The sequence below is a fragment of the Phoenix dactylifera genome, chromosome 4 (genome assembly GCF_051530095.1).
Source record: "Phoenix dactylifera cultivar Ajwa chromosome 4, Ajwa_hap1_PhDact_Kaust_v1.1, whole genome shotgun sequence".
Classification (NCBI taxonomy): domain Eukaryota; kingdom Viridiplantae; phylum Streptophyta; class Magnoliopsida; order Arecales; family Arecaceae; genus Phoenix; species Phoenix dactylifera.
The window spans coordinates 43,620,732-43,647,437 of NC_143193.1; the positions used below are offsets into that span (position 1 = coordinate 43,620,732).

Sequence of the window (26,706 nt, forward strand, 5' to 3'; positions counted from 1 at the left end):
CATGTCAACGATCCGTGGGAGAAAGAAGCACGCCACATCATTGATCCGTGTGAACAGACACCTTCACCAAAGGGCGACACATGGCAAGGGACCACGGACACTTGGCGGAAGCAGCATGGAAGGTGCAACCAGCCCAAATCTGCACATTCCCAAATTGATTGGGCGCCCACCCATTCAAATGAGTTTGAATTCAAATATGGCTGATTAGAGGCCAAATAAGGATAGTTTGCTTGAGTAATTTGAATTCAAATTTTGAATTCAAATAAAGGCCACTCTTGGCCGATTAAGGAAAGGTTGGAATTCAAATTCAAATTCGAATTAGTTCCCACTACTAATTTCGAATTTGAATTCGAATTAAGCCCACTCATAAGCTGAAATTTCAGCACTTAGCATTTGTCTATTTAAGGGTGCCATTAGGCACTTTGTAATCATCTTTTGCGAAGTTAATCAATATTGATCTTTTGATCTTTGATCCCATAGGGGAATTCGGCCGAAAGGCCTTGGGCTATCGTAGGGATTCAACCCTCGATAGATTGGGCTAGCATCGGGATCATCATGTTCCTTTGTTAGATTATTTTTCTGCTCTTGTTTCCGGCATTCATTTTCTTTATTTTCTAGCCTTGTAATCCATTGCCTTTTGGAATAGAGAGAGTTCTTCAATCCATCCCCATTTATGTTTGAATCTCACCTTGCCACACTCATCATCCTTGAGAGTTAGGATAAGGATTCCACGGCAATAAGAAGGAGTACGTTACCTACATCAAGTCGGTCTCAAGGCAATCCGCCAACACCATCTTCAACCTTCGGACGATTGGGCCGGGGATCGGGACCGCAAGTCCCCGGGTACCCAACAATTGAGTCCATACTAGCATGAGCAAATTTTCGGTGCCATAACCAGCTAGTTTTCTTGACTTTCATAGCTACTAGACATTGCATATCTTTCATGAATATTTGATCTAAATCTACCATGTACACATTTCCATGCCTATGTCCAGTAAAAACAATGCCACTGTTATGGGAATTAGAAATTAAACACATAGAGGATTCAAAAGTGACCATATAGCCTTTATCACAAAATTGACTGATACTTAGTAGATTATGTTTTAGTCCATCAGCTAATAAAACATTTTCAATGTAAGAGGATGGAGTAATTCGAATGTTACCTATACCAATTATTTTACCTTTGCCATTATCACTAAAAGTAACCATTCCCCCATTTTTCTTTTCAAGGGTGATGAACTAAGTTTCATCCCTTGTCATGTGTCTAGAACACCCTCTGTCCAAATACCATCTTTTGTTGGATCCTTGGGTAGCTAGACACACCTGCAAAACATTAATCAAATTTCCATCCTAGTACCCAAGCTCTCTTGGGTCCTTGCAGGTTGGCAATAATGGTTCCTTTTGGAACCCAGATTTTCCTAATAGAGATGTTGCTTACAAGATTGCAAGTTTTAGGATTACAAGGTATATATTGTAGTGTGTTCTTGTTGAATCTAAACAAAATGGTTTCAGCATACACAGATGACAGATTTTTAGAGATATTTTTAATAGATTTCTGTTTCTACTCATCAGATTTGTAGTGAACTATTTCAGGATAAACAAAGGAGGATTTAACAATCAAGTTCCTAAAAGTTTTTTGCTTGTTCTAAGGATGGTATCCCAATCCAGCCTTGTCAAACACAGTTCTTTGATTATCTAGAATTAAGTTCAATTTTTCAAAGCTGAGGGTAAATCTTTCAACAAAAGGTTTTAACTTATTAACTTCTTTGGTCAGTGTTTCATTATTTTCTGAAAGCAGCTCATTAATTTTTTGAAGTTTATCATGGCTTTCAGCAAGAGTGTTGCCCAGAAGACAACCTAAGAGGGGGGGTGAATTGGGTTCTAATTAAAATTAGACTATTTAAATCACTTATAAAAGCTTTCTTGATTTTAAACAGATCCAATTAAACAATTTATAAGAAAATAGTAAAGAATCAAAGAAAGACAAGCCACAACACAAATACACAGAATTTTATAGTGGTTCGGAGCCAACTCTTGCTCCTACGTCCACTCCCCAAGCTTTTCTTGGGAGTTCACTATAATCCTCAGATTACAGCTCGCCCGTTTTACAAGCTCACAACCCAACTTGTTTTTCTGGGATCACAACGAACCCAGTCGATTTTCGCTGGCTCATCGACTAAAACTAAACCGTTTGTTTTTCGGGCTCACAAACAACCCAATCCGATTCACAGGCTTGGACTATGCCTTTCCCTTTGATTCAATCAGGAGATTGAATCAAGTAACAAGAAGTAGATAAAAAGTATTTAAGACAGATCCAAGCTTCTTGAAAAGCAAATATAACAATATAAACTGAATAGTAAAGGGAAGAAGCCTTTAAACAGAATTCGCTGATGTAAGACTTGGCTTCTCCTTTACTTGACCCTCTTTTGAATGCTCTGGGGGATGAGGATCACTTGAATGAGCTTTGAATGGAAAGAGTACTCAGAATTCGCTGAGATTGCAATAACTCTTTTCAATAACTCACTTGAATTCATTAGTACAATAAGAAATATACTCAAGTGTTTTGGGCTTATCAAATTAAATAAGGGATCAAACACAGTTGATCAACAAAGAGGTTGATTTTTCTTTTTTAATTCTTTATTTCTTAGAACAAGTTTTTTGTATTCTAAGAGAAGATCAGAAAAGGCATCATAAAGTTCTTCAAATGAAAATTCAATTTGAGTTTCAGCACATACCTCATCTTCATGTGTCATAAAGCATAGATGTGCAGTTTCTTGTTGTTGCTCTTCTTCTTCTGTGGTTGTTTCGTCACTATCACTCCAAGTGGCCATCATAGCCTTCTTCTTATACTTTTTAGGAGCCTTTTTGAGCAGAGGACATTCAGTTCTAAAGTGACCTGGTTTCTTACATTCATAACAGGTCACTTGCTGCTCCTTTTCTCTTTCTCTACTTTGCTCCCCCTTGATCACTGGTGCTATCCTGAACTCAGATTTCTTCTTTCTAAAGAATTTTCTAAACCTCCTTATGATCAAGGCCATCTCCTCACTATTTTCAGAGTCAGAACTATCGCTCTCATCTTCAGCTTGAGTTGACTTTAGAGCAATGGTTCTGCGTTTCTTGGATTCGTCCTCTTCTAGGCTTTGTTTCATGGAAAGTTCATGAGTCATCAGTGAGCCCAAGAGTTCTTCCAGTGGGAGTGCATTGAGGTCCTTGGCTTCTTGGATGGCAGTGACTTTTGCTTTCCAAGTTCTTGGAAGTGACCTAAGAACTTTGCGAACAAGATCACTGTTAGTATAAGATTTGCCAAGACTTTTCAGACCGTTCATAATATCAGTGAATCTAGTAAACATTTCAGATATAGACTCACTGGGTTTCATTTTAAACAGTTTATATTTGTGCACTAACATGTTAATTTTAGATTCTTTAACCTGATTAGTGCCTTCGTGTGTTAACTTCCAGCCTATCCTAGATTTTTTTTTGCAGACATGTAGATGGATATGCGATTAAATTCACTAGTATCTATTGAACAATATAAAATATTCATGGCCTTTGCATTGAGCTGAGCTATTTTCTTATCATGATCATCCTGTTCTCCTTCAGGTTTGGGTAGTGAGATGCTATCAATGATTTTCGTGGGTGTGTGCAGCCCATTGACTATGATGTTCCATAAATCATAGTCGAGTACTTGGATGAATATGCGCATGCGTGCTTTTCAATAAGTGTAGTGTTGCCCAATGTGACAACCTAAGAGGGGGGTGAATTGGGTTTTCAAAAATTTTCGACCTTAACTCTTCTTGATGGATGTGTGTGAGTGATTTAGTTGATGTTATGTAAGTGCAATTGAAAACACAAACAAGACAATACAAACACATAAGAAGTATAGTGGTTCGGTGCACCCCAACGCACCTACGTCCACTCTCCAAGCGTCCCCTTGGAAATTCACTATAATTCCTTGAATTACAGTTGGATTGTTTTCCAGGCTCACAATCCAAAAACTTTTACAATTTGGTTTTCCAGGATCACCCAAAACCTAAGTTGGTTTTCCGGGCTCACCAACAACCTACATTGGTTTTGCGAGCTCACCAACAACCTACACCGTTGGTTTTACGGGCTCACCAATAAACCTTACAAGGAATTGAAAGAAAAGAGTTTAAAGCTTCTAAATGAGCAAATATAACAAGTATGCACTAAAAGAAGAGATAGAAAATAATTATCGCTTTGAAGATGCTCTTCTCTTCTTTGCTCAAGTTACTTCACTTCTCAAGGGGTTGGTAGAGCTCTTGAATGCACTTGAAGATTGCTCAACCATCTTCTTTTGGAGTTTGAATGAAGCAACTTGATGAAGAACACTTGGACTTGCTTTCTCTTGAATGCACTCTCTTGTTTTTGCAAAAGATACTTTCCACTTGAAAAATAGACCTCTTAAATACTTCTCCAACCTCAGATGATCACTCCCTAGGTGTTGGAATGGAGAAATTAGCCGTTTCTAGCCGTTGGGGACTCAAAAAGTACATCTGCAGAACTAGCCGTTATGCTTAGGGGTGGCAATCGGGTCGGGTCAGGCATAAACAGGTCGGGTCAAATACAGGTTGGGTCAGAAAACTATAAATCTGAACCCGACCTGTTTATTAAACGGGTCAGGAATTGCAAACCTGAACCTGACCTGTTTATTAAACAGGTAACCCGACCCGACCCGTTTAACCTGTTTAATAAACAGGTAACCTGTTTACCCAACCCGACCCGACCTGTTTAACCTGTTTGCCCAACCTAACCCGTTTAACCTGTTTAGACCTGTTTAATCTGTCCAACCTAACCTATTTAACCTGCCCAACCCGACCTGTTTAGACCCGTTTAACCTGTTTAGACCTGTTTAACCCGTTTAACCTGTTTAACCCGTTTAACCTGTTTAACCCGTTTAACCTGTTTAGACCTGTTTAACCTGCCTAACAGTTAAACGGGTTAAACGGTTTAAACGGGTCAGACATCTAAAACCCGTATCCGACCCAATTAATAAACAGGTTAAACGGATCGACCTGTTTACGATCCGAACCTGTTTAGGCCAAACCCAAACCTGTTTATGGCGGGTCGAACACGGGTCGGGTTGGCGGGTCGGGTCATATTTTGCCACCCCTAGTTATGTTGTCAGTCGTGCTGGGGTCGACCCATGTTACTGTTCCACAGACTGGGGTCGGCTCATGTTTTTCTGGGGTTGGCTCCTGCTACAGTGGGGTGGACTCAAGCTTGGCTGGGGTCGACCCTCTTAGGGTTTCCAGAAGCTTGTCTTTCTGTCATTTTGGCCTAGGGTCGACTCAAGCTTTTTTGGGGTCGTCCCTCTCAGGGATTCCAGTGACTTGATTTTTTGACTCTTCAGGCTGGGGTCGACCCAAGCTACAGTGGGGTCGACTCAAGGTCATCTGGGGTCGACCCTCTCAGAAACTCCAGAAAGTTGTTTTTTAGGCTCTTTTGGCTGGGGTCGGCTCATCCTATCTTGGGGTCGACTCATGGATTGTTGGGGTCCAGAAAGTTATTTTTCAGGCTCTTTTGGCTGGGGTCGGCTCATCCTATCTTGGGGTCGACTCAACCTGGGGTCGACTTATGGATTGTTGGGGTCGACCCAAGCTCTGTGCTATTTGTGCCAGAATGTGCCAGAATGAACCAGAACGTGCCAGGGTCGACTCCATTACTTCTGCGGTGGACTCCTACTCTGTGCCAAGTGTTCCAAGGGTGTGCCACGTTGTGCCAAATGTATCAGGGTCGACTCCAAACAACTTAGGGTCAACTCTAACTCTGTTTTTCTGCACTTGAAGGTTAGTTTAGCACATTTAAGTAATAAAAAGATATTCCAATTAAATCCATGAAGTATGGCACGTACAAGTTTCATTTCTTCAACTTACAAAAATACGGAAATACTTTTTATCAAGAAAACTTCACTCTTAGTTTGGTCAAACTAAAAATTAGATTTTCTCTCAAGTTCTTTTGGTAGAGTTATACTTGGATGAGTTCTTGAGGGTCATATTAAGCATTGTAGATGAGTGTATCATGAATGTATCAAGATTGTAGAATGTATCGAGAATGTATCACTTCTCTTTTCCTTGAGTGACTATTTACTTGATTAAGCTTGTTAATAGCATTTGCACTTCCATATGGCCTTAATGGTTTTGTAAACATCAAAATAACATAATGACTCTCAATCTCCCCCTTTTTGATGATTATAAAACATTACCAATTGTCGATTTGTCATTCATAAGAAACATTGATTTAACATCATAAGATGCTATTAGTTCAAGATTTTCAAAATAGTCAAGTTTTGGTGTATGTATTAAGTAACCAAGATCTCCCCCTATCATAATCAAATTGATGCCAAATCTGTTTTAGCTTTTACTCCCCTTTTCTCTTACGTTTTATTGAATCAAAATTTTCAAGAATTTGTGCCAAATTAAGAGTTCTAGGTTATGTATCGAGGCAATGTGGCAAAAGCTTATGTTTTATACATTTTCATGTATCGAAATTACAAAATTCAGATGAAAATTCAGATTTGCATGTATTCGATGTTCTCCCCCTTAAATATTGATTTCTCTTATATTTTTCTCTTATATGTATTTCCCTTTTTCTTATATCTTTCTTCCCTTTTTCTTATATATTTCTCCCTCTTTTTGTCATCATCAAAAAAATATGTAATACCAAAGTGAATTGCATGTGAATGACAAAGATTATAAATCAAAGGAAGATATTGTATTTTATAGATTCCAAAAATTAGAATGTTCCATACATTCAAAATGCTATAAAAGATACAATCAACAAAAGCAAAGATACATAGAGATCTAGAATGACTCTAGGCACTAGTCTAAGTGAGCTCCTGTAGTGCTATCTATAGGCCTAGTAGCATCTAAAGGCTGGGATCTAGCTCTAGATCTCCTAGTGTATGTGGCGAGTGGAGGTCTGGTCTGATACGACTGTGATGGTCTGTGAGCCCTATGAACTGGCTGGCCCTGTGCCGAGACCTCTGACTCAGCTGCTCGTGCTGTAGGATGACCATGATAGTCTCTCTCTAAGGTGGTCATCCGGTCCGTGAGACTCGTCACCTGAGCAGATACTCCCCTGACCTCAGCCGTGATACTATCCATCCGACTCATCATCCTATTGGAAAGGTCCCTCACCTGAGCTGATACTATCTCAATCATCCTATCGAAGGGACCCATCACCTGAGCTGATACAATCTCAGTCATCCTACTCCAATACTCCTCTGTATAGCCAGTAGGTGTGGATGATGAAGGTCCTGCCTCTGCATGTGCGCAAGGATGGTCAGTAGGTACCTCAGGCTCGGGAATGGAGTCTTCAGGCTCTGGTGCCTGTGGCCCTGCACCTACGCGCACCCAGTGGCCATTCAGCTTCTCGTAGCCCATGCGTATAAGTGACCGTACAGTGTGTCGCCGTGTCGGTGTGCAATAAGTCTCTGGAGATCTCATCATCTAAACAAATATTATACTTTCTGAAGATCAGAGTGAGTACTATACCATAGGGTAGAGAGGCCCTCGCCCTAGTCACGGCCTCACGCATCTGACGGATCATCATAGCTGGGAGATTTAGGGGAATGCCCTGAATAACATGCTTCATAATGGCCAAATCTCTCTCGGATACATGATCAAATTTTCCACTCTTCAGAAACAGTATCCGACCGATGAAGTTATGAAGTAACCTCATCTCTACAAAGAAGGCACTGGCTACTAGATCATCAGAGTAGTCGATCTCATCTCTCTCCATGATCAACTGCAAAGCTCTGATCTTATCCTTTGGTCTATCCGATATGACACCCTCACAAGGAAGATGGAGCAACTGTCCTAGGTTGTCCTCAGTGACATGTATCTCAACTCCTCGAACCTCGGACACGAGCCCTCCACTACCGACCCGTAGGGTAGCATAAAACTCACGGGCTAAACCCGGATAGGTCTTTAGGTTTAGGGAGCAGAGGTACTCCCATCCTTGATGCTTGATCCAACCACTTAGCCTAAACCCTTCTTGATCCAAAAGGTTGAAGTTTATGTGCCTACCCATTGTAACCGGTCTCCCCGCATATCTAGCAAGTAAAACGGAAGGAGAGGGCGGTGGGGGAGGCTCTACTCGTGGCTCAGCTTGTGGAGGTACTGTAGATGGCCCACTAGTTTGCTCTTCCACTGTAGATTGACGAGTCACTGTACTAGATCGCTTGGTCACGGCTCTTTTGGGTCTCATTTTGACCTAATCTTCCTCTTGATTCGATCTACCGGCTTGGGAGAGGGTGGAAATGGAGTTTACCGGCTATTGGAGGTGAGTGGAGGAGAGGAAAGTGTTTCTAGGGTTTTAGCAAGAGTGAAATGCCCTAAATTTGCTCACGGATCCCCCTTTAAATTGGGGGTCCCACCGTCGGGTCGACCACAGCTTGTGCTTGGGTCGGCTTGACGGGGGGTCGACCCCTCCTGGACCTCGGGTCGGCCCCAGTTCAGGCCTTTTAATTTTTTTTTTTTTTTTTGATCTTTTCAGTCTTCTGATCATTACCAAATTTCTATGGGTCACTGACATGCATGTGAGGAAGCTCTAAATCAATTATTTGATCAATGTTTCATAAGATTTAGAAAATGAGAGGTGTGTATCATGAACATTTTTGCTTTTCTAAGCAAAAGGGTCACATATCCCTAATTCTCTTCTAAGCATACAAAATCTATCTTCACTTAGAGGTTTTGTAAATATGTCAGCCAATTGATTTTCTGTGCACACATGTTCAATGATTATATTTCCATTTTGCACATAATCTCTAATGAAATGATACCTAATTTCAATGTGCTTTGCCTTAAGAGTGCTGAACTGGATTCTTAGTCAAATTAATTGCACTAGTGTTATCACACTTTATGAAAATCTTGTCAAGCTTAATTCCATAGTCCTCTAATTGTTGCTTAAGCTATAATATTTGAGCACAATAGCTTCCAGCTGCAATGTATTCGGCCTCAGCCGTTGACAGTGCCACTGAATTCTGCTTTTTGCTAAACCATGACATCAAGTTGGCACCTAAGAATTGACATGTTCCACGCTCTTCCTATCTAGTTTGCACCCAGCAAAATCGGCATCTGAATATCTAAGTAAGTCTAGACAAGAATCTCTAGAATACCATAATCCTATGTTTATTGTTCCTTTTAGATATCTGAGAATTCTCTTAACAGCAATTAAATATGATTCCTTAGGGTCTGACTGATATCTAGCAAATATACCTACACTAAACACTATGTCTGGCCTACTAGCAGTAAGATAGAGCAAAGATCCAATTATGCCTCTATAGAGTTTTATGTCTATGCTCTTCCTTTTTTCATCTTTGTCTAGCTTACTAGTGGGGCTCATTGGAGTGTCTATTTTTTTGTGATTTTCATTTCCGAACTTCTTTAGTATTTTCTTTGTATACTTAGTTTGATGAATGAAAATTTCTTAGTTTGCTTGATTTGTAATCCGAGAAAGAAATTGAGTTCTTCCATCATACTCATCTCGAATTATCTTGGCATTAATTCAGCAAATTCTTTACAAAGAATGTCATTAGTGACACCAAATAGGATATCATCTACATATATTTGTACCACTTGCAGATTTTTGTCTTTTCTCTTAATGAAGAGTGTTTTATCTACATTTTCTCTACTAAAATCATTATCCAACAGAAATTTACTTAGCCTATCATACCATGCCCTTGGTGCTTGTTTCAACCTGTATAGTGCCTTATGTAACCTAAATACATGATCAGGAAATTCATGGTTTTCAAAATCAGGGGGTTGCTCTACATAAACTCTCTTCTATATAACCATTTAGAAAGGCACTTTTTACATCCATTTGATATAGTTTGAAATCCATAAAGCATGCAAATGCTAGTAGTAGTCTAATAGCTTCTAATCTAGCTACAGGATCAAAAGTTTCTTCAAAATCTATCCTTTCTTCCTGATTGTATCTCTTAGCTACAAGTCTAGCTTTATTTCTTGTAACTACTCCATTTTCATCTAACTTATTCCTAAAGACCCATTTGGTTCCAATTATTGAATTATGCTTTGGTCTTTCAGTTAGTGTCCATACATTACTTCTTCTAAATTGATTTAATTCTTCTTGCATGGCATTTATCCAATGTATGTCATGTTCTGCTTCTTCATAAGTTTTAGGTTCTATTTGCGAAACAAAAGCAAGATAATTATTTAAATTTCTTAGAGAGGATCGAGTTCTTATCCCTTGTGATGGATCACCAATAATTAAATCTTTAGGGTGTCCATGTGCGTACCTCCATTCTTTTGGCAAGTCTTGCGATTGTGGTGGATTATGATCATCTTCTTTTTCCTCATCTTCCTTTTCTTGATTTGGCACGTCATTAAGGTTCAGCTTTTCAAAATCAATTATCCCTGCATCATCATCAAGAATACTCTCTCCTAGGGGACTCACTGTCAGACTCATCAAAGATAACGTTAATTTATTCTTCAACAACAAGAGTTCTTTTGTTGAAGACTATGTATGCCCTGCTAGAAATAGAGTATCCTAAGAAGATACCCTCATCTGACTTGGCATCAAATTTGTATAGATCTTCCTTGCCATTGTTTAAAATAAAACATCGACAACCAAAAACTCTAAAATGTTTTACAGTTGGTTTCTTATTTTTCCATAGTTCATACAGGGTTTTCTTAGTAATTGGACGGATTAACACTCGATTTAAAATATGGCAAGCAATATTTATAGCTTCAGCCCAAAAGTACTTTGGAAGATTTGAATTACATAACATAGTATGAGCCATTTCTGCCAAAGTCCTATTTTTTCTTTCAACAACCCCATTTTGTTGAAGCGTTCTAGGAGCTGAAAATTGATGTGAAATACCATTTTCATTATAGAATCCTTCCAAGTGTTGGTTTTCAAATTCGGTTCCATGATCGCTACGAATTGCAACTAAGGTAAGATTCTTTTCAGTTATGATATTTTTGTAATATTTTAAAAAAGCTGAAAATGCTTCATTTTTATGTGCAAGAATGGAAACCCATGTATATCTTGAGAAATCTTCCACAATTACTAGTCCATACTTTTTCCCTCCTAGACTTATAGTTCTAGTAGGTCTAAATAAATTCATGTGGATGAGTTCAAAAGGCCTAGTGGTTGACACTACGTTCTTTGATTTAAAGGATGCTCTTGTTTGCTTCCCTAATTGACATGGACCACAAATTTTATCTTTTTCAAAAACTAACTTTGGCAAATCTTTTAACAAATCCTTTTTCACTAGTTTTGAGATTAAGTCCATATTAGCATGTCCTAGTCTACGGTGCCATAGCCAACTTGTTTCATTTATCTTTTCCTCATTAGTGATTAGGCATAATCCATTTTTCTTGGCTAAGTCTTCAAGATCTACCATGTAAATATTTCCATGTCTATGTCCCATGAGTACAATGCTATTATCTTTAGGGTTTGCGCTTATGCACACTGAAGATTCAAAGGAGACTTTAAGATCTTTATCATAGAACTGACTAATACTAAGTAAGTTATGTTTTAAACCGTTAACTAACAAAACATTATCTATAAAAATAGATGGAGTGATACGGATTTTATCTTTTCCAATGATGTGTCCTTTTTCATTATCTCCATAGGTTACCACTACACCATCTTTAGATTCCAAGGTGACAAATTGCTCTATGTCACCTGTCATGTGTCTTGAACAGCCGCTATCTAGGTACCAACGTCTATTCTTCTCATTAGCTGTAAGACACCTGCAATCAAAATCAAGGATGCACTTTAGGTACCTAAACTATGTTGGGTCCTTTAGGGTTAGTGTTTGATGTTCCCTTTGGAACCCAGATTTTCTTGTATTTTAGCTTGCTCTTTTCACTCAATCTGTTATAGCTTAATTTTCTAAAATCACATTCATATGCTTTATGTCCTAATTTATTGCAGCAAAAGCAAGTAGTGTTTTCTTTTTTAGGTTTTACAAATATGTTCTTTAAGTATTTTTGCTTTCTGTTTGTTTTATATCCTAATCCTGCTTTATCATAAACAGCTTCTTGACTATCTAAAATCATGTTTAATTTAGTTGAGCTTAATGTGAATTTGTCTACTAAGGATTTATATTTATCTACATCTCCTTTTAGTTTGACATTTTTATTAATTAGATTTTTGGTTTCATTAGTAAACTTCTTACTTAATGTTTCATAGTCATTAGATAGTTTCAGCTTATCTTTCATAAGAGACTGATTTTCATTCTTTAAAATTTAATTTTTATGAATAAGTTTCGTGTGTTCTTGCATAAGATCTAAAAAAGCATCATGTAACTCATCTACTGTAAAGTCACAATCAAGTTCAGCATCTACCTCATCTTTATTGGCCATATAGCAAATTTGAGCTGTGTGTTGCTAATCTTTCTCTTCGGAACTTGATTCCTCACTTTCACTCCATTCAGCCATGAGGATTTTCTTTTTGAGCTTCTTTGCCATCCATTTTAATTTTGGGCAATCTATCTTGAAATGCTCGGGCTTGTTACATTAATAGCAGATTGGTGCTTCTCTTTCTTTCTCTTTGTCCTTTCCCTTTCCTTTGCTTGAGCTGCCTTTGAAGAGGAGTTTCCTTTTGTGGAACTCCTTCCCTCTCATGAATTTTCTGAACTTCTTTGTGAGCATTATCATTCCCTCTTCATCATATTCCTCCTCTTCATTAGAGTCCTCTGATTCACTATCTTGTTTTGGAGTTGTGGACTTCAAGGCAATGGTTTTCTTCTTTTTGACCTTTTCTTCTGAATTTTGCTTCATGGTCAGCTCATGGGTCATGAGTGATCCTACAAGCTCTTCTAACTGTAGCATATTGAGGTCTTTTGCCTCTTGAATTGCAGTTACCTTGGCTTCCCACACTCTTGGTAGAGACTTGAGAATTTTTGCATCAATTCAGGGTTAGTATAAGATTTGCCTAAACTCTTTAGTCCATTTATGATGTCTGTGAATCTAGTGAACATTTCAGTTATGGACTTGATGGATTCCATTTTAAACAATTCATACTTATGCACTAGCATATTTATTTTAGATTCCTTTACTTGATTAGTGCCTTCGTGTGTGACTTCTAACCTATCCCAAATTTCTTTGGCTGAGGTACATGTAGATATCCTATTGAATTCATTTACATCTAGAGAGCAGTAAAGTACATTAATAGCTTTAGCATTTAGTTGAGCTAGCCTCTTATCACTATCATCCCAATCATTTTCAGGTTTAGAGATGATTGTACCATCTATGTTAATTGTGGGTGTGTGTGGTCCTCTAGTTATGATACTCCACAAATCATAATCTAGAGCTTCGATAAATATTCTTACCCTAGCTTTCGGATATGTGTAGTTTGTTAAACAAGGGAGGTCCGTTTGTTGATTGTCCCTCACTCATGGAATTTTCTATTTGGGCTGCCATGACCTTTAGCTCTTGATCGTGAGATCAGCAAATACTATGAGAGCACCTGCTCTGATACCACTTGTTGCCCAATGTGACAACCCAAGAGGGGGGGTGAATTGGGTTTTCAAAAATTTTCGACCTTAACTCTTCTTGATGGATGTGTGTGAGTGATTTAGTTGGTGTTAATTATATAAGTGCAATTGAAAACACAAACAAGACAATATAAACACACAAGAAGTATAGTGGTGCGGTGCACCCCAAGGCACCTACGTCCACTCTCCAAGCGTCCTCTTGGAAATTCACTATAATCCTTCGGATTACAGTTGGATTGTTTTTCGACTCACAATCCAAAAACCATTACGATTTGGTTTTCCTGGATCACCAAAGACCTAAGTTGGTTTTTCGGGCTCACCAACAACCTACGTTGGTTTTGCAGGCTCACCAACAACCTACACCATTGGTTTTACGGGCTCACCAACAAACCTTACAAGGAATTGAAAGAAAAGAGTTTAAAGCTCCTAAATGAGCAAATATAACAAGTATGCACTAAAAGAAGAGATAGGAAATAATTATCGCTTTGAAGATGCTCTTCTCTTCTTTGCTCAAGTTATTTCACTTCTCAAGGGGTTGGTAGAGCTCTTGAATGCACTTGAAGATTGCGCAACCACCTTCTTTTGGAGTTTGAATGAAGCAACTTGATGAAGAAGACTTGAACTTGCTTTCTCTTGAATGCACTCTTGTTTTTGCAAAAGGTACTTTTTACTTGAAAAATAGACCTCTTAAATACTTCTCCAACCTCAGATGATCACTCCCTAGGTGTTGGAATGGAGAAACTAGCCATTTCTAGCCATTGGGGACTTAAAAAGTATATCTGCAGAACTAGTCGTTATGCTGTCAGCCGTGCTGGGGTCGACCCAAGTTACTGTTCCACAGACTGAGGTCGGCTCATGTTTTACTGGGGTCGGCTCCTGCTACAGTGGGATCGACTCAAGCTTGGCTGGGTTCGACCCTCTCAGGATTTTCAGAAACTTGTCTTTCTGTCATTTTGGCCTGGGGTCGACTCAGCTTTTCTTGGGGTCGACTCATGCTACAGTGGGGTCGACTCAAGCTTTTCTGGGGTCGGCCCTTTCAGGGATTCCAGTGACTTGATTTTCTAACTCTTCAGGCTGGGGTTGACTCATGCTTTTCTGGGGTCGACCCAAGCTATAATGGGGTCGACTCAAGGTCATCTAGGGTCGACCATCTCAGGAACTCCAGAGTTGTTTTTTAGGTTCTTTTGGCTGGGGTTGGCTCATCCTATCTTGGGGTCGACTCAACCTGAGGTCGACTCATGGATTGTTGGGGTCGACCCAAGCTCTGTGTCATTTATGCCAGAATATGCCAGAATGAACCAGAACATGCCAGGGTCAACTCCATTACTTCTGGGGTCGACTCTTACTCTGTGCCAAGTGTTCCAAGGGTGTGCCAAGTCGTGCCAAATGTATCAGGATCGACTCCAAACTACTTGGGGTCGACTCTAACCCTATTTTTCTGCACTTGAAGGTTAGTTTAGCACATTTAAGTAATAAAAAGATATTCCAATTAAATCCATGAAGTATGGCACATACAAGTTTCATTTCTTTAACTTACAAAAATACGGAAATACTCTTTGTTAAGAAAACTTCACTTAGTTTGGTCAAACTAAAAATTAGATTTTTCTCTCAAGTTCTTTTGGTGGAGTTATACTTGGATTAGTTCTTGAGGGTCATATTAAGCATTGTAGATGAGTGTATCATGAATGTATCAAGATTGTAGAATGTATCGAGAATGTATCACTTCTCTTTTTCTTGAGTGACTATTTACTTGATTAAGCTTGTTAATAGCATTTGCACTTCCATATGGCCTTCATGGTTTTGTAAACATCAAAATAACATAATGACTCTCATGTAGTTTGTGTCATTAAAGAGTGGTGGTCTATTTGTGGATTGCCCTTCGACAATAGAGGTTCCTAATGGAGCTGCCATGATCTTTAACTCTTGATGGTTAGATCAAAGAGGGTTTAGTACCGGCTCTAATACCACTTGTTGCCCAGATATGTAGCCCAAGAGGTTAGTGAATTGGGTTTTCAAAATTTTTATCTAGAATGCAGCAGATAAAATATAATTCCAATTTGAAAGATAGAAGTGCTTAAACGATGAATGAATAATGGCAGAGATTAAAGTGCAACAATATAAAGAGATAGGCACACACAAACACAGAGAATTTATAGTGGTTCGGTGTAACCCACACCTACATCCACTCCCCAAGACTCTTGAGAATTTCACTATAATCACCCTGATTACAGTATGGTTGTTTATCGAGCTCACAACCCAACTCGTTATTTTTTCGAAATCACGAACCCAGTCGGTTTTTTCAGGATCACCAGCCACAACGTTAACCTGTTTGTTTTTCGGACTCACAAACAACCCAGTCGGTTTTCACAAGCTCACCAACTAAAATCTTTACATGTTTTTTTTTCGGATTCACAAACAATCCAGTCAGTTTTCACAGGCTCACCAACCAAAATCTTTAAACCTTGTTGAATTTTCTGATTCAATAACTTTCAATTAAGGTTTGGAAGAACTTTTATTAGTTTTAGAGCAAATAAAACTATTACAGCGGAGTTTAAAGAATATGTAATAAATGTTGTAACGATGTAAACAAAGCTTCAATGTAAATGAAATAATAAATATGGATCAAAAGCTTTGAAGATGGTCGTTAGCTGCAGTCGAAGATCTTGATAACACAGCAGCAACTCCTCTGTTGAATATTTCAACTGATTTCTTCACAATACGGTTTTTTCTGAAAAGCTCTTTTGTGAGGATTTTTTTTTTGTTTTGAAGCTTGAATTTTGGGTGTTTTGATTTTCTCACTTGATCCTCTCCCCCATCTTCTTTTTCTCTTGGCGTTCCTTTGAATTTATAGGTTACATACTGACCAGGAAGTACCGAGTAGCCATCACACCAAGAAACTATCCGTTGGCACCTAGAAAAAGTACTATTGAAAGTAGCCGTTGGAGCTGTCAGGATAATAGGGGTCGACTCACCAGGTTCGGAGGTCGTCCCATGTACTAAGGGAGACGGCTCACTAATTATAGAAGTCTGCTCTTTCCTTTAATCCATACAAAGTTTCTGCGCTTGCCTCAAGGGTCGACTCGTCAATGTCGGAAGTCGACTCATGTAGATAAGGGGTCAGCTCTTTAAGTACAAGGGTCGGCTCACTCCTTCAGTTCATACAGGTTTCCTGTGCTGGTCTTAAGGGTCGACTCTTCAATGTCGGGGGTCGGCTCATGTAGATATTGGGTCGCCTTCTTAAACATAAGAGTCAGCTCATCTAGTTGGTCTCAGGCGGTGATTCTTCTCTGTTTCTCTTGAACTACACAGGGGTCGACTCCTTAAACACAAGGGTCGGCTCACTCAGTTTACAGATAGAATTTTCAAGTTTCTTGATTTTGTTTTTCTTGATTCTTTGGAGTTTGTAAGTGCAACTTTCGTCTAGAGATCTAACACTTCACATTTAAGCCAACATCATTAGAGTACATATTTAACTCAATTGTTTTTGTGATCATCAAAATCCATCTTTTAGGATTAACACATGGCAATTCTTTACTTAAAAGCTAATGCTCGTAAGGGTGGGATTCTGAATTTCTTATGTTCATTGAGAGATGAAATCACTTGATACCAATCAAACAATAACTTGTTCCTGTTGCGGGAGGAAAACATCCAATTGACATAGATGAGAGTAGATATTATTTAACATTTTCTCAATGCGACTTTGGACAGACTGAAAACTAGGTTTCTAGAAAAAGATAAGCACAGATCTACAGTTATCTTGAAACCCTTCCTCAAGTGGCTGAGCATATTTATGTAGAAGAATGATTATTTTTAGAAGAATGATTGAACATTCTGTGATTTTTTTTTGGCTTAGGTTGCTTGTACTAGAGACTTTCTATTTAAAGGTACTATGATAGTCAAGAAGCATATAACATTGTTTGTTATTATATCTTTAATGAGAAGACTGAGCACATAACTGCAAATTAATAGTATATTCATGATGAGAGTGTGAAACGAGATCTAGTCACACCCATGGTATGCTGTACCGGTCGGTACCGGGCATACCGTATCCGTACCGATGGGTACCAGTATCGGTACACCAATGTCGGTACGCCTGGCATACCGCGTACCGTACCGTACGGATACTCGGTACGCCTATATTAGTGCGGCACCGGTACGGGGTTCGGTACCGGTACGGCGAACCTTGGTCACACCATTCAATAATTCTTAAGATCATGTGACTTATCTGTTCAAGAAAAAGGTTAGGAAGAAAACAATGGTCTGAGTATTGTTCCAGACTCGAGAACTTAAATATTTAGCTCCTTCCAGCGATTCTTAAAGATTGGTTATTTTGATTACATGACAAATGTGTAGATGTTATCCACAAAGTATGTAGTGAATTAAAAATGGTCCTTAACCACCTTGTTTTGGACCCAATCATATCATATGACAACTTATAAGCGCACAAATATTATGATCATTCAAGCATGAATTATTGCTCTCTCTCTCTCATGTTTTTTTTTTTGGTGGGGTGGCGGGGTTAGAGGATTGCATGGCTTGTTACGATCCTCTGACTGCCTTTAAAGGTGCATACCTAATTTGCAGTTTTTTTTCGTATTCCATGTATGCATACATATGAAGGCTTCTTTTATAATCTCTTTCCAAAGATGACCATAAAAGTATACTGTGTGTAGGCATATTTATTAGACGTTAAATGGATATGGATCTCAAAAAACTTGGGTGCATCCCTCAGAAATTATATAAATGTTTTCCACTTTCTACTCTTTTAATTCTGAGGTGCACATTCAAGAAACTTTGGGATGAATGGAGCCTTGTAGGTAAGGATTGTGAGTGGACTGTGTACTCTACCTATGCTCCAAATCAAGGTCCGCAATCTCGGTACCAGGTATTGTATTGGTACCGAGTACCGTACGGTATCTTATTGGTTTGATTTGATACGGTACGCTATACTTCTAAACCGAAATAACTCTCTAGTCATTTTTCTTAATTTTTTTCGATATGTCTTGATACAAGTTAATACGTCTTGGTACTGGCCGGTACGCATCTCAATACGTCTTAGTACAGGGCGGTACGAGGCTTGTATCAACTTGAAGTTAAATTTTGTATAGATTTTTTGCGGTACGGTTTGGTATGGGGCGGTACGACAAACCGTGCTCCAAATAGAATTTAACTACCCAAGATGTCTCAAGGAGCTAGCTGGAAAGTGTTATTTGGGTTTCTTGGCCCCGCATAAGTATCCAATATATATCCAATGTGGGGCTAAACACATGCTCACACGAGTTCTCACATATGCTCTATGTTTTAGCATCGGCATCCTCGCCAAGCTAAAGATCCAAATTCATTCAAATCCTATCACAAGTACTACAAATTCAATCATAGATATTATGCTCACCTCGTGGTCAGTCCTAAATGGGCCCATGCTATGTCCCTTAGTCCGCATGGGCTATGGACTGGGTTCACTCAATGCCATTTGTAACACTTAGGACCTCGTCCAGAAAGGCTAGTTGGATGGTATTTGGTTCCTTGGCCCTATATAAGTACCCAATATTTACCCAGTGTATGGTCAATGTGGGACTAAATACATGCCTGCACAAGCCCTCACAAGTATATATTGGGAATATTAAGTGAGACTCCTTTTTTTTTTTCTTGTAAAAGAGAAATAATCCTATAACCTTTATTTAGAATCTCTTTCCTTTTCCAGTTCGTACAAAGAAAATTGCACTTTTTACTTAATTATTTGAATAATTAATTATGTTATTTGTTGTCTCTTATGCTTTTTTTTTATTTTTTCCCACATGTAACATTCGTCTAAGTATAGTCAAATGTACGTGTATATCAGATTTTCTGAGTTCATCTTTTTATTTTTTATTTTTGAAATTTTCTGCTTTCTTCTCACCTAGACAAATTGTAGCTTATTTTCGGACCTGCAACCATGCCGGTTAGAGCATTTTGCTGATCAAAAGAAAAAAAATGGTTCTAGGTGTCTTGTTTTAGTTGCAATCCAAGCCACCTGTATGCCTGCAGTGCATTTTATTACATGGTAATCTCATTAAAATGATGATACCTCCTGGTTTTAGAGGTGAGGAGTCATGGGTTTGCTAATAAAGATATTTTGTTGATGTGCTAGGGCAAGCTGATGAGAATCTGTTTAAAAAGTGATCAAATAAATTTTGAGGGTTCTCTGTTTGTTCTACCTCTCTATCTCTCTTTTTTCCTTCCCTGAGTGCATGTACCTTCAGAAGATTGGTAGTCAGATATGTACCTTGTTCTTGACTAGCATTCACATTATTTTTTCAAATTACATTTGGATTATATTCCTCGCCATTTCTACCAGCTTGTTTCCTGTTTTTGATGCACTGCTACTATCTATTGTTACTTGAATGTCCATTGTTACTTTTTTGATGAGTCTGAGACTGGAGCCACTCTATTTAAATGCAAGGATGGACAGAGAGAGGGTAGAGAAGTGGAAGAAGAGATGAAGGCCTTCTCCAAACTTGCTTACTTTTTGACTGGCACTTCTACTGCTGCACTCATGGCCATTTCCTCTGGATATCTCGAAGGTCAAACAGGACATGCCCATACAGTCGCTCTCAAGGTCTGCACCATCTTCATGGTGGTCACCTTCTTAACTGGTTGCAGAATGCTGTTTCTAATACTCAGTCGTAGCAGCCACATCTCTATTAAATCCTTCAAAAGCCTCAAGTGGACAGGATTGTTGTCGCTGATCCTTTCGGTGTTTAGCGGCGCCATTCTTTACCTAAAGATGTTTGCCCTTCTGGCATTCTTTATAGCAATGATCCTATTCTTTATGGCTTGACATCCATGCAGTCATCACCAAGGTAATAGGGGCATGTCATTCAGACGTTTATCCGATTTCATTTGAAACATTTGGATGCTGTTTGTTATGGTTTCCTTACGTGTTGCTCTGGTGTCCTATTATTTAGTACTATTGTTTACCATTTGGTTAATGTCAGTTGAGTCAACTACGGGAATAGTGTTCTGTTAGACAATTTACGGTCGTGGGTTAGTATTCTGATGGTTGTCTATTTTTCAGCAAGTTTGTTTTTGTTGTTTTCATTATGTTGCACGTGGATTCATGGCAATTATGCCAGTATTGTATTTAAGCTGTGTTAACAATAGAAAAAGGGAGATTTAATCACCCAAATATTTGGCTTATTGTGGAGGTCGGGTTTCCTTGAAGAGACCCAAAGTTGTTCGTTGTTCTACTTTGTTTTTCTTACTCTGATCCATATCATTTGGTATTAGAGCCTAGTTTCGATCGACCCCATGGCTGAAGGCACCTGCTATGCGCAACTTGCTGAAGTTGTGGCTTCCGTTAAAGAAGCTCAAGAGACGCAAGCAGAGGTTCATCGAAGAGCTCTAGATGACCTCAACTAGAGCCACCAACGAGCTTATGCAGATCTCAATAAACAGGTGCAGCTCTTATCCGCTAGTTTGGGTTCTAATCGTTCACACCATAATGGCCAACTGGAAGATACAGCAGAAGGTTCTCATAACCGTCACACTAATTTCCTTGTTGAGCCGCAAGGAGTAATCCATACTAGAAGCATGAAGCTGGAGTTCCTACGTTTTGATGGTGAGAATCATGTAGGGTGGGTTTATCGTGCCAAGCAATTCTTTACTTACCACCAGACCAACCCACTCCATCGCATACTCATTTCCCCATTTCCATATGGAAGGTCGGGTGCTTATTTGGTTCCAGGATATGGAGGAATCGGGCAATTTGACGAGCTGGGATGCCTTTGTGAATGTGCTCCTCACTTGCTTTGGCCCCTCAGCATATGACGATCCAATAGAGGCTCTCACTCGCCTCTGTCAAACCTCCATAGTGGATATTTATAAGGAGCAGTTTGAGGCCTTTACAAATAGGTTGCGCCGCTTGGATGAAGACTACAAACTGAGTTGTTTTCTCAGTAGGCTGTGTGACGATATTAGACTGTCAGTTCGACTCTTACAGCCAACTTCTCTCACTGTTGCCTTTGGTTTGGCCAAAATTCAAAAGGAGCACGTCAACAATTCCCGTCGCACATTTAGAATGGATCGAGCTTTGCCTGCACCGCCAACCTCCACTACCATGGTGGGGGGCCCTAATCAAAATCCACATTCTACAGCCTTGGTTCGGCGTCCGACGATGCCAGTGTAGCAGATATCTCCATTGCAAATGAAGGAAAGGCGTGAGCGTGGGTTGTGCTATCCTTGCGAAGACAAATGGGCACCTGGTCATCGCTGCAAGGGTTTGCGGCTATATTTGATGGAAGGGACGGAGCTTATCAACATGGTGCAAATTGGAGAGACTTCCAGTGTAGCTGAGGAGAGTGTTAAGGAAGAGAAGCTTGTTCCTGACAAGGGTAAGGCCCCATTAATTTTGTTACATGCCATCTTTGGAACTCCCACTTCTAAGATGATGCGCTTAAGGGGTGAAATTCTGGGTCACACAGTCACCATTTTAGTGGACTCTAGGAGTACACATAATTTTGTTGACCCCTCCGTCCTCCATCGAGCTCACCTGCAGTGTTTGGCAGCCCCATCTATGATAGTTATGATCGACAATGGTCAGAAGGTTGCTTGTCAAGGCCGTTGTGCTAACGTTCCTTTAACTATACAAGAAAATTGCATTGTGGTAGACTTCTTAGTCCTGACATTTGGGGGGTACGATATTGTATTGGGTGTTCAGTGGTTATCTACTCTTGGGCCTATCTTGTGGGACTTCCACAAGCTTACAATGCAGTTCACTACGGCTGGCCATACTGTCCAACTTCAAAGAAAATCATCAACTGGGTTTGAAGTAGTGGAAGAAGACCAACTATGAAGGACTTCTAAGAGTCTACAACGTGGTATATTGCTGCAACTACTACCTGCAGAATCCGAAGCATATATGGGTCAGAATTTTGGTGCTAATCCTCCACCAACTTCAGGTTTGCAACGTCTCTTATAAGAACGCCAAGTATTTGATGAGCCAAGGGACTTCCTCCAATCCACACCAGTGATCATCAAATTCCTCTCCAAAATGACTCCAAGCTAGTCATGGTGCAACCTTATCGTTATCCATATTTTCAAAAGACAGAGATCGAAAAAATCGTCAATGAGATGCTCAAATTCGGGATAATCAGACCAAATCAGAGTCCTTATTCATCTTCGGTCCTATTAGTGCGCAAGGCGAACGGTAGTTGGTGATTATGTGTGGAGTATAGGGCCCTCAATAAGGAGACAATTAAGGACCGGTACCCCATTCCGGTGGTGGATGAACTCCTCGGCAAGCTTCATGGTGCCACTGTGTTTTCCAAGCTTGATCTCCGTTCTGGTTACCATCAGATTCGAGTCTCTCCTGCAGACATTTCCAAAATGGCATTCCGTACCCATCAAGGTCATTATAAATTCCTCGTGATGCCCTTTGGGTTAACAAATGCCCCGGCAACCTTCCAAGGGCTCATGAACGACACCTTTCACTCTTACCTTCGGAGGTTTGTTCTTGTGTTTTTTGATGATATTCTTTCTTATAGTTGTTCTATGGATGATCATTTGCAGCACTTAGGGGTGGTTCTTTTAGTGTTAAAAAAGCATAAATTGTATGCAAAGTTAACCAAATGCAAGTTTGGATGCTCTCAAGTTGATTATTTGGGGCACATTATTTCAAGTTCACGTGTTGAAGCCGATCCAGGTAAAATTGAAGCCATGATCTCTTGGTCGGAACCTCGAAACATTAAATCCTTCCGTAGGTTTCTTGGGCTTACCGGTTACTACTGAAAATTCATCAAGGATTGTGGAAATATTGTTGCGCCATTGACATCCCTATTGAAGAAGGACTCCTTCCAATGGACCCCTGCTACAATGGAAGCTTTTAACCAGCTCAAGCTTGTTGTGTCCCATCCCTAGGTGCTTGCACTTCCTGATATTACAAAGCCCTTCATCATTGACTGTGACGCTTCCAGTTCAGGCATAGGTGCAGTTCTTATGCAAGGAGATTGGCCAATTGCATTCCTAAGTCATGCACTCAAGGGTTGGAACCTACACTTATCCACTTATGAAAAGGAGCTCTTGGCTCTTGTCATTGCTATCCGAAAGTGGCGACCTTACCTCCTTGGCCAACCCTTCAAAGTTTGCACAGATCAACAAGCTCTCAAATTTTTTCTGGGGCAACGAATTGGTATGCGGTGCAACAAAATGGGCATCAAAGTTATTGGGGTATGATATGCATGTGGAGTATAATATAGGGAAGGAAAATCAGGTGGCAGACATCCTTTCACGATGCCATGAAGATGACCTGGACGAAGCCACTCTTGTTGCTATCTCAAGTCTAAATGCAGCATGGGCAGATGAGGTAAAGTCTGAATATGACATGGATTTAGAGCTTCAAGAGCTTTTCTGGCAGTTAAGTCAAGGTATATTGGACTCTTCTAAATATCAACTGCATAATGGAGTTTTATATTACAAGGGAAGGGTGTACGTGGGTTCTAGCATGCCATTTTGATCCAAAATTCTCCAGCAAATACATCCAGCCCACTTGGGGGCCACTCTGTGTTTCACAAAACACTGCAGCGTGCCAAGCAAGAATTCTACTGGAAGAAAATGAGATCTGATATCAGAAATTTTATCTATGAATGTGATAGCTGTCAACACAACAAATCCACGAATATGTCTCCTGCAGGTCTCCTACAACCACTTCCAATTCCACAGGTATGGACTGAAATTTCTATGGATTTTATCAAATGTCTCCCTATGTCGTACGGCTATGATGTGGTCTATGTGGTTATTGATCGTCTGAGCAAATATGCTTATTTTATTAAGTTATCACATCCTTATACTGCTGCCAAAATAGCTCGTCTCTTCTTTGATAATGTTTTCAAGTTATACAACATGCCAACTTCTATTGTAAGTGATAGGGACCCGGTTTTCACCAGTCGGTTTTGGGAAGAATTGTTTAGCTTGCAGAAAACCGTGCTCGCTCATAGCTCCGCATATCATCCCCAATCCGACGGACAATCTAAGATCATGAACAAGAGTGTGAATATTACTTCGTTGTTTTGCTGGTTCGCGCCCAAAAGATGGGTCCCAGTGGCTTCCCTTAGCTGAGTTTTGGCACAATACCAACACTCACAGGTCCACACAACTCACACCTTTTGAAGCTGTTTATGGAGTTGCTCCACCTCGATTGGTTTCCTACATTCCAGGGATTACTAAGGTACGGGCGGTTGAAGATACCCTCAAGTCCCATGACCAGATCCTATGCTTACTCAAGAAACACCTACATCGAGCATAGGAGCGCATGAAACAGGCTGCTGACTTGCACAAAACAGATCGAGAATTCAACGTTAAGGATTGGGTCTTTTTATGCCTCCAACCATATCGGCAACATTCAGTGGCTGTCCGTCGCAATTTTAAGCTTTCACCCAGATTTTATAGACCTTTTTAGATAATACAACGCATTGGAGCAGTCGCGTACAAACTAGCTCTTCCACCGGAGACTCGCTTGCAACTTGTTTTTTATGTCTCCCTTCTCAAGAAGAAGCTTGGGTTTAACGTTATCACCTCTCCAACTCTTCCTCCCTTGACACCAAATAGGACTCTCCATCCCGAACTAGAGGCCATCCTCCAGCGTCGCATGGTTCAACGTGGGAACAGAGCTGCTACCAAATTTCTTGTCAAATGGGTAGGTGCTGATGAATTCGATGCAACCTGGGAAGACTATCACTTGCTGCACCAAAAATTTTCTAACCATGAGGACATGGTTGCTTAAAGAGGAGGGCAATGTTATGGTTTCCTTACGTGTTACATGTTGCTGTGGTATCCTATTAGTTAGTGTTGTTGTTGACCATTTGGTTATGTGTCAGTTGAGTCAACTGCAGGGATAGTGTTTGTTAGATAACCTGTAATTGTGGGTTAGTGTTCTGTTAGATGGTTGTCTATTTTTCAGTAAGTTTGTTTTAGTTGTTTTCACTATGTTGTATGTGGGTTCATGGCAGTTATGCCAGTATTATATTTAAGCTGTGTTAACAATAAAAAAAGGGAGATTTGATCACCCAAATACTTGACTTATTGTGGAGGTCGGGTTCCCCCGAAGAGACCCAAAGTTGTTCATCATTCTACTCTGTTTTTCTTACTCTGATCCATATCACTGCTTTCAATCCTGGACTCGTGTTACTATGTAATATTAGTACTTAATATTGTTTATGGTGATGACTGCATTCATTATGGTAGGGTTTTCATGAAGTCGTTATCAAAGCAATAGCGTCATGTTGTTCAATCCTTTATCCAAAGCTGTCTGAAATATTTTGAAAGATGTAGGTTATTACGTAATCCCTAAAATTATTATAACACTTAAATTTTAAAAATATAAACGTAAATGATATTACTTGGCAAAACAAGGCGAAACTTATTTTCTGTGACCTCTTTTTCCCTTTCAAACCTATATCTTGTGTCCTTTGCATAAAACAATGAAAATGTCAAGTTTGTTAGATTAATTATATTGCCATTATCTGAAAATTTTTAACTAGTGCTAGCTGTATCCATAGAGCTATCTGTGAGATGTTACAATACTAAAGCCATTAAAGGGGTTTAAAGGATTCTTGGATATAAAGAAACAGGGGAGAAACTTGCTAGCAAACCAGTTCTTGATTGGAAATAAGAAAATAAGAGAAGAATGCCTGAGTCATGTGGAAGAGATGGCATGCAAAAGAAATATAATTGTACAAATGATTTCGTATTTTAGATGGACATTTTCTTGTTATAGTAAAAAGGTCATATAAAATGTTATGAACTCTAAAAAAATATAATTTATGCACTGGATTGCGTGACAAAATACAATGCCATTATTCCATGAGGTGCCCATGTTTAAAACAGGAGAGGCGAATATTTTCAGAAGATCGGAGATGTCATTCTTTTGGGCTTCCCATATTTAAAATTATTAAAAATCTAAGAAATTTCTTATCTTTTCTTTCTAGCCAATTTTATTTATTATCGTGCCGTGAAACAATTTACAGTAATTTCAGATTAATTGTTCTCTTTGTACCTTTATGATATATCATTATGTTCTCTCCACCTTTTGTATTATATTTTTTTCTTTCCTTTTCTGTATTATCATTTCTTTCATTTACTGCAAATCCAATCCACCAATCTATAAGGTTTGATCATGTAATCTAAAAAACAGGCTATCTGTCACGCTTCCGTCCCGAGATCGCGGGCCGGGGGTCGCGCCAACC

The 26,706-nt window shown here is 39.5% G+C and overlaps 2 protein-coding genes across 21 annotated transcripts in view; one reads left to right on the plus strand and one right to left on the minus strand.

Annotated features, from left to right (window-relative positions):
- Positions 1-20,665, plus strand: part of LOC103700537 (uncharacterized) — a 48,984-nt gene extending 28,319 nt beyond the window's left edge. For 11 of the 20 annotated variants that reach the window (XM_039121265.2, XM_088719978.1, XM_039121267.2 and 8 more), the window contains one exon: positions 19,929-20,665. In XM_039121265.2, coding sequence (XP_038977193.1) covers positions 19,929-20,306 — 378 coding nt within the window. In that variant the 3' untranslated portion in view covers positions 20,307-20,665. The remainder of the gene's footprint in view (positions 1-19,928) is intronic. The other 9 variants (XM_039121269.2, XM_088719982.1, XM_039121270.2 and 6 more) reach the window with 1 other exon arrangement.
- LOC149767804 (uncharacterized) lies at positions 772-19,877 on the minus strand. Its single transcript, XM_089930313.1, has 5 exons — positions 19,792-19,877; positions 13,052-13,325; positions 2,736-3,428; positions 1,289-1,323; positions 772-1,009 (listed from the first exon to the last, which is right to left on the minus strand). Exons 1-5 carry the CDS (start codon positions 19,875-19,877, stop codon positions 772-774), a joined length of 1,326 nt encoding a protein of 441 aa, XP_089786439.1.
- Positions 20,666-26,706: the final 6,041 nt, after the last annotated feature.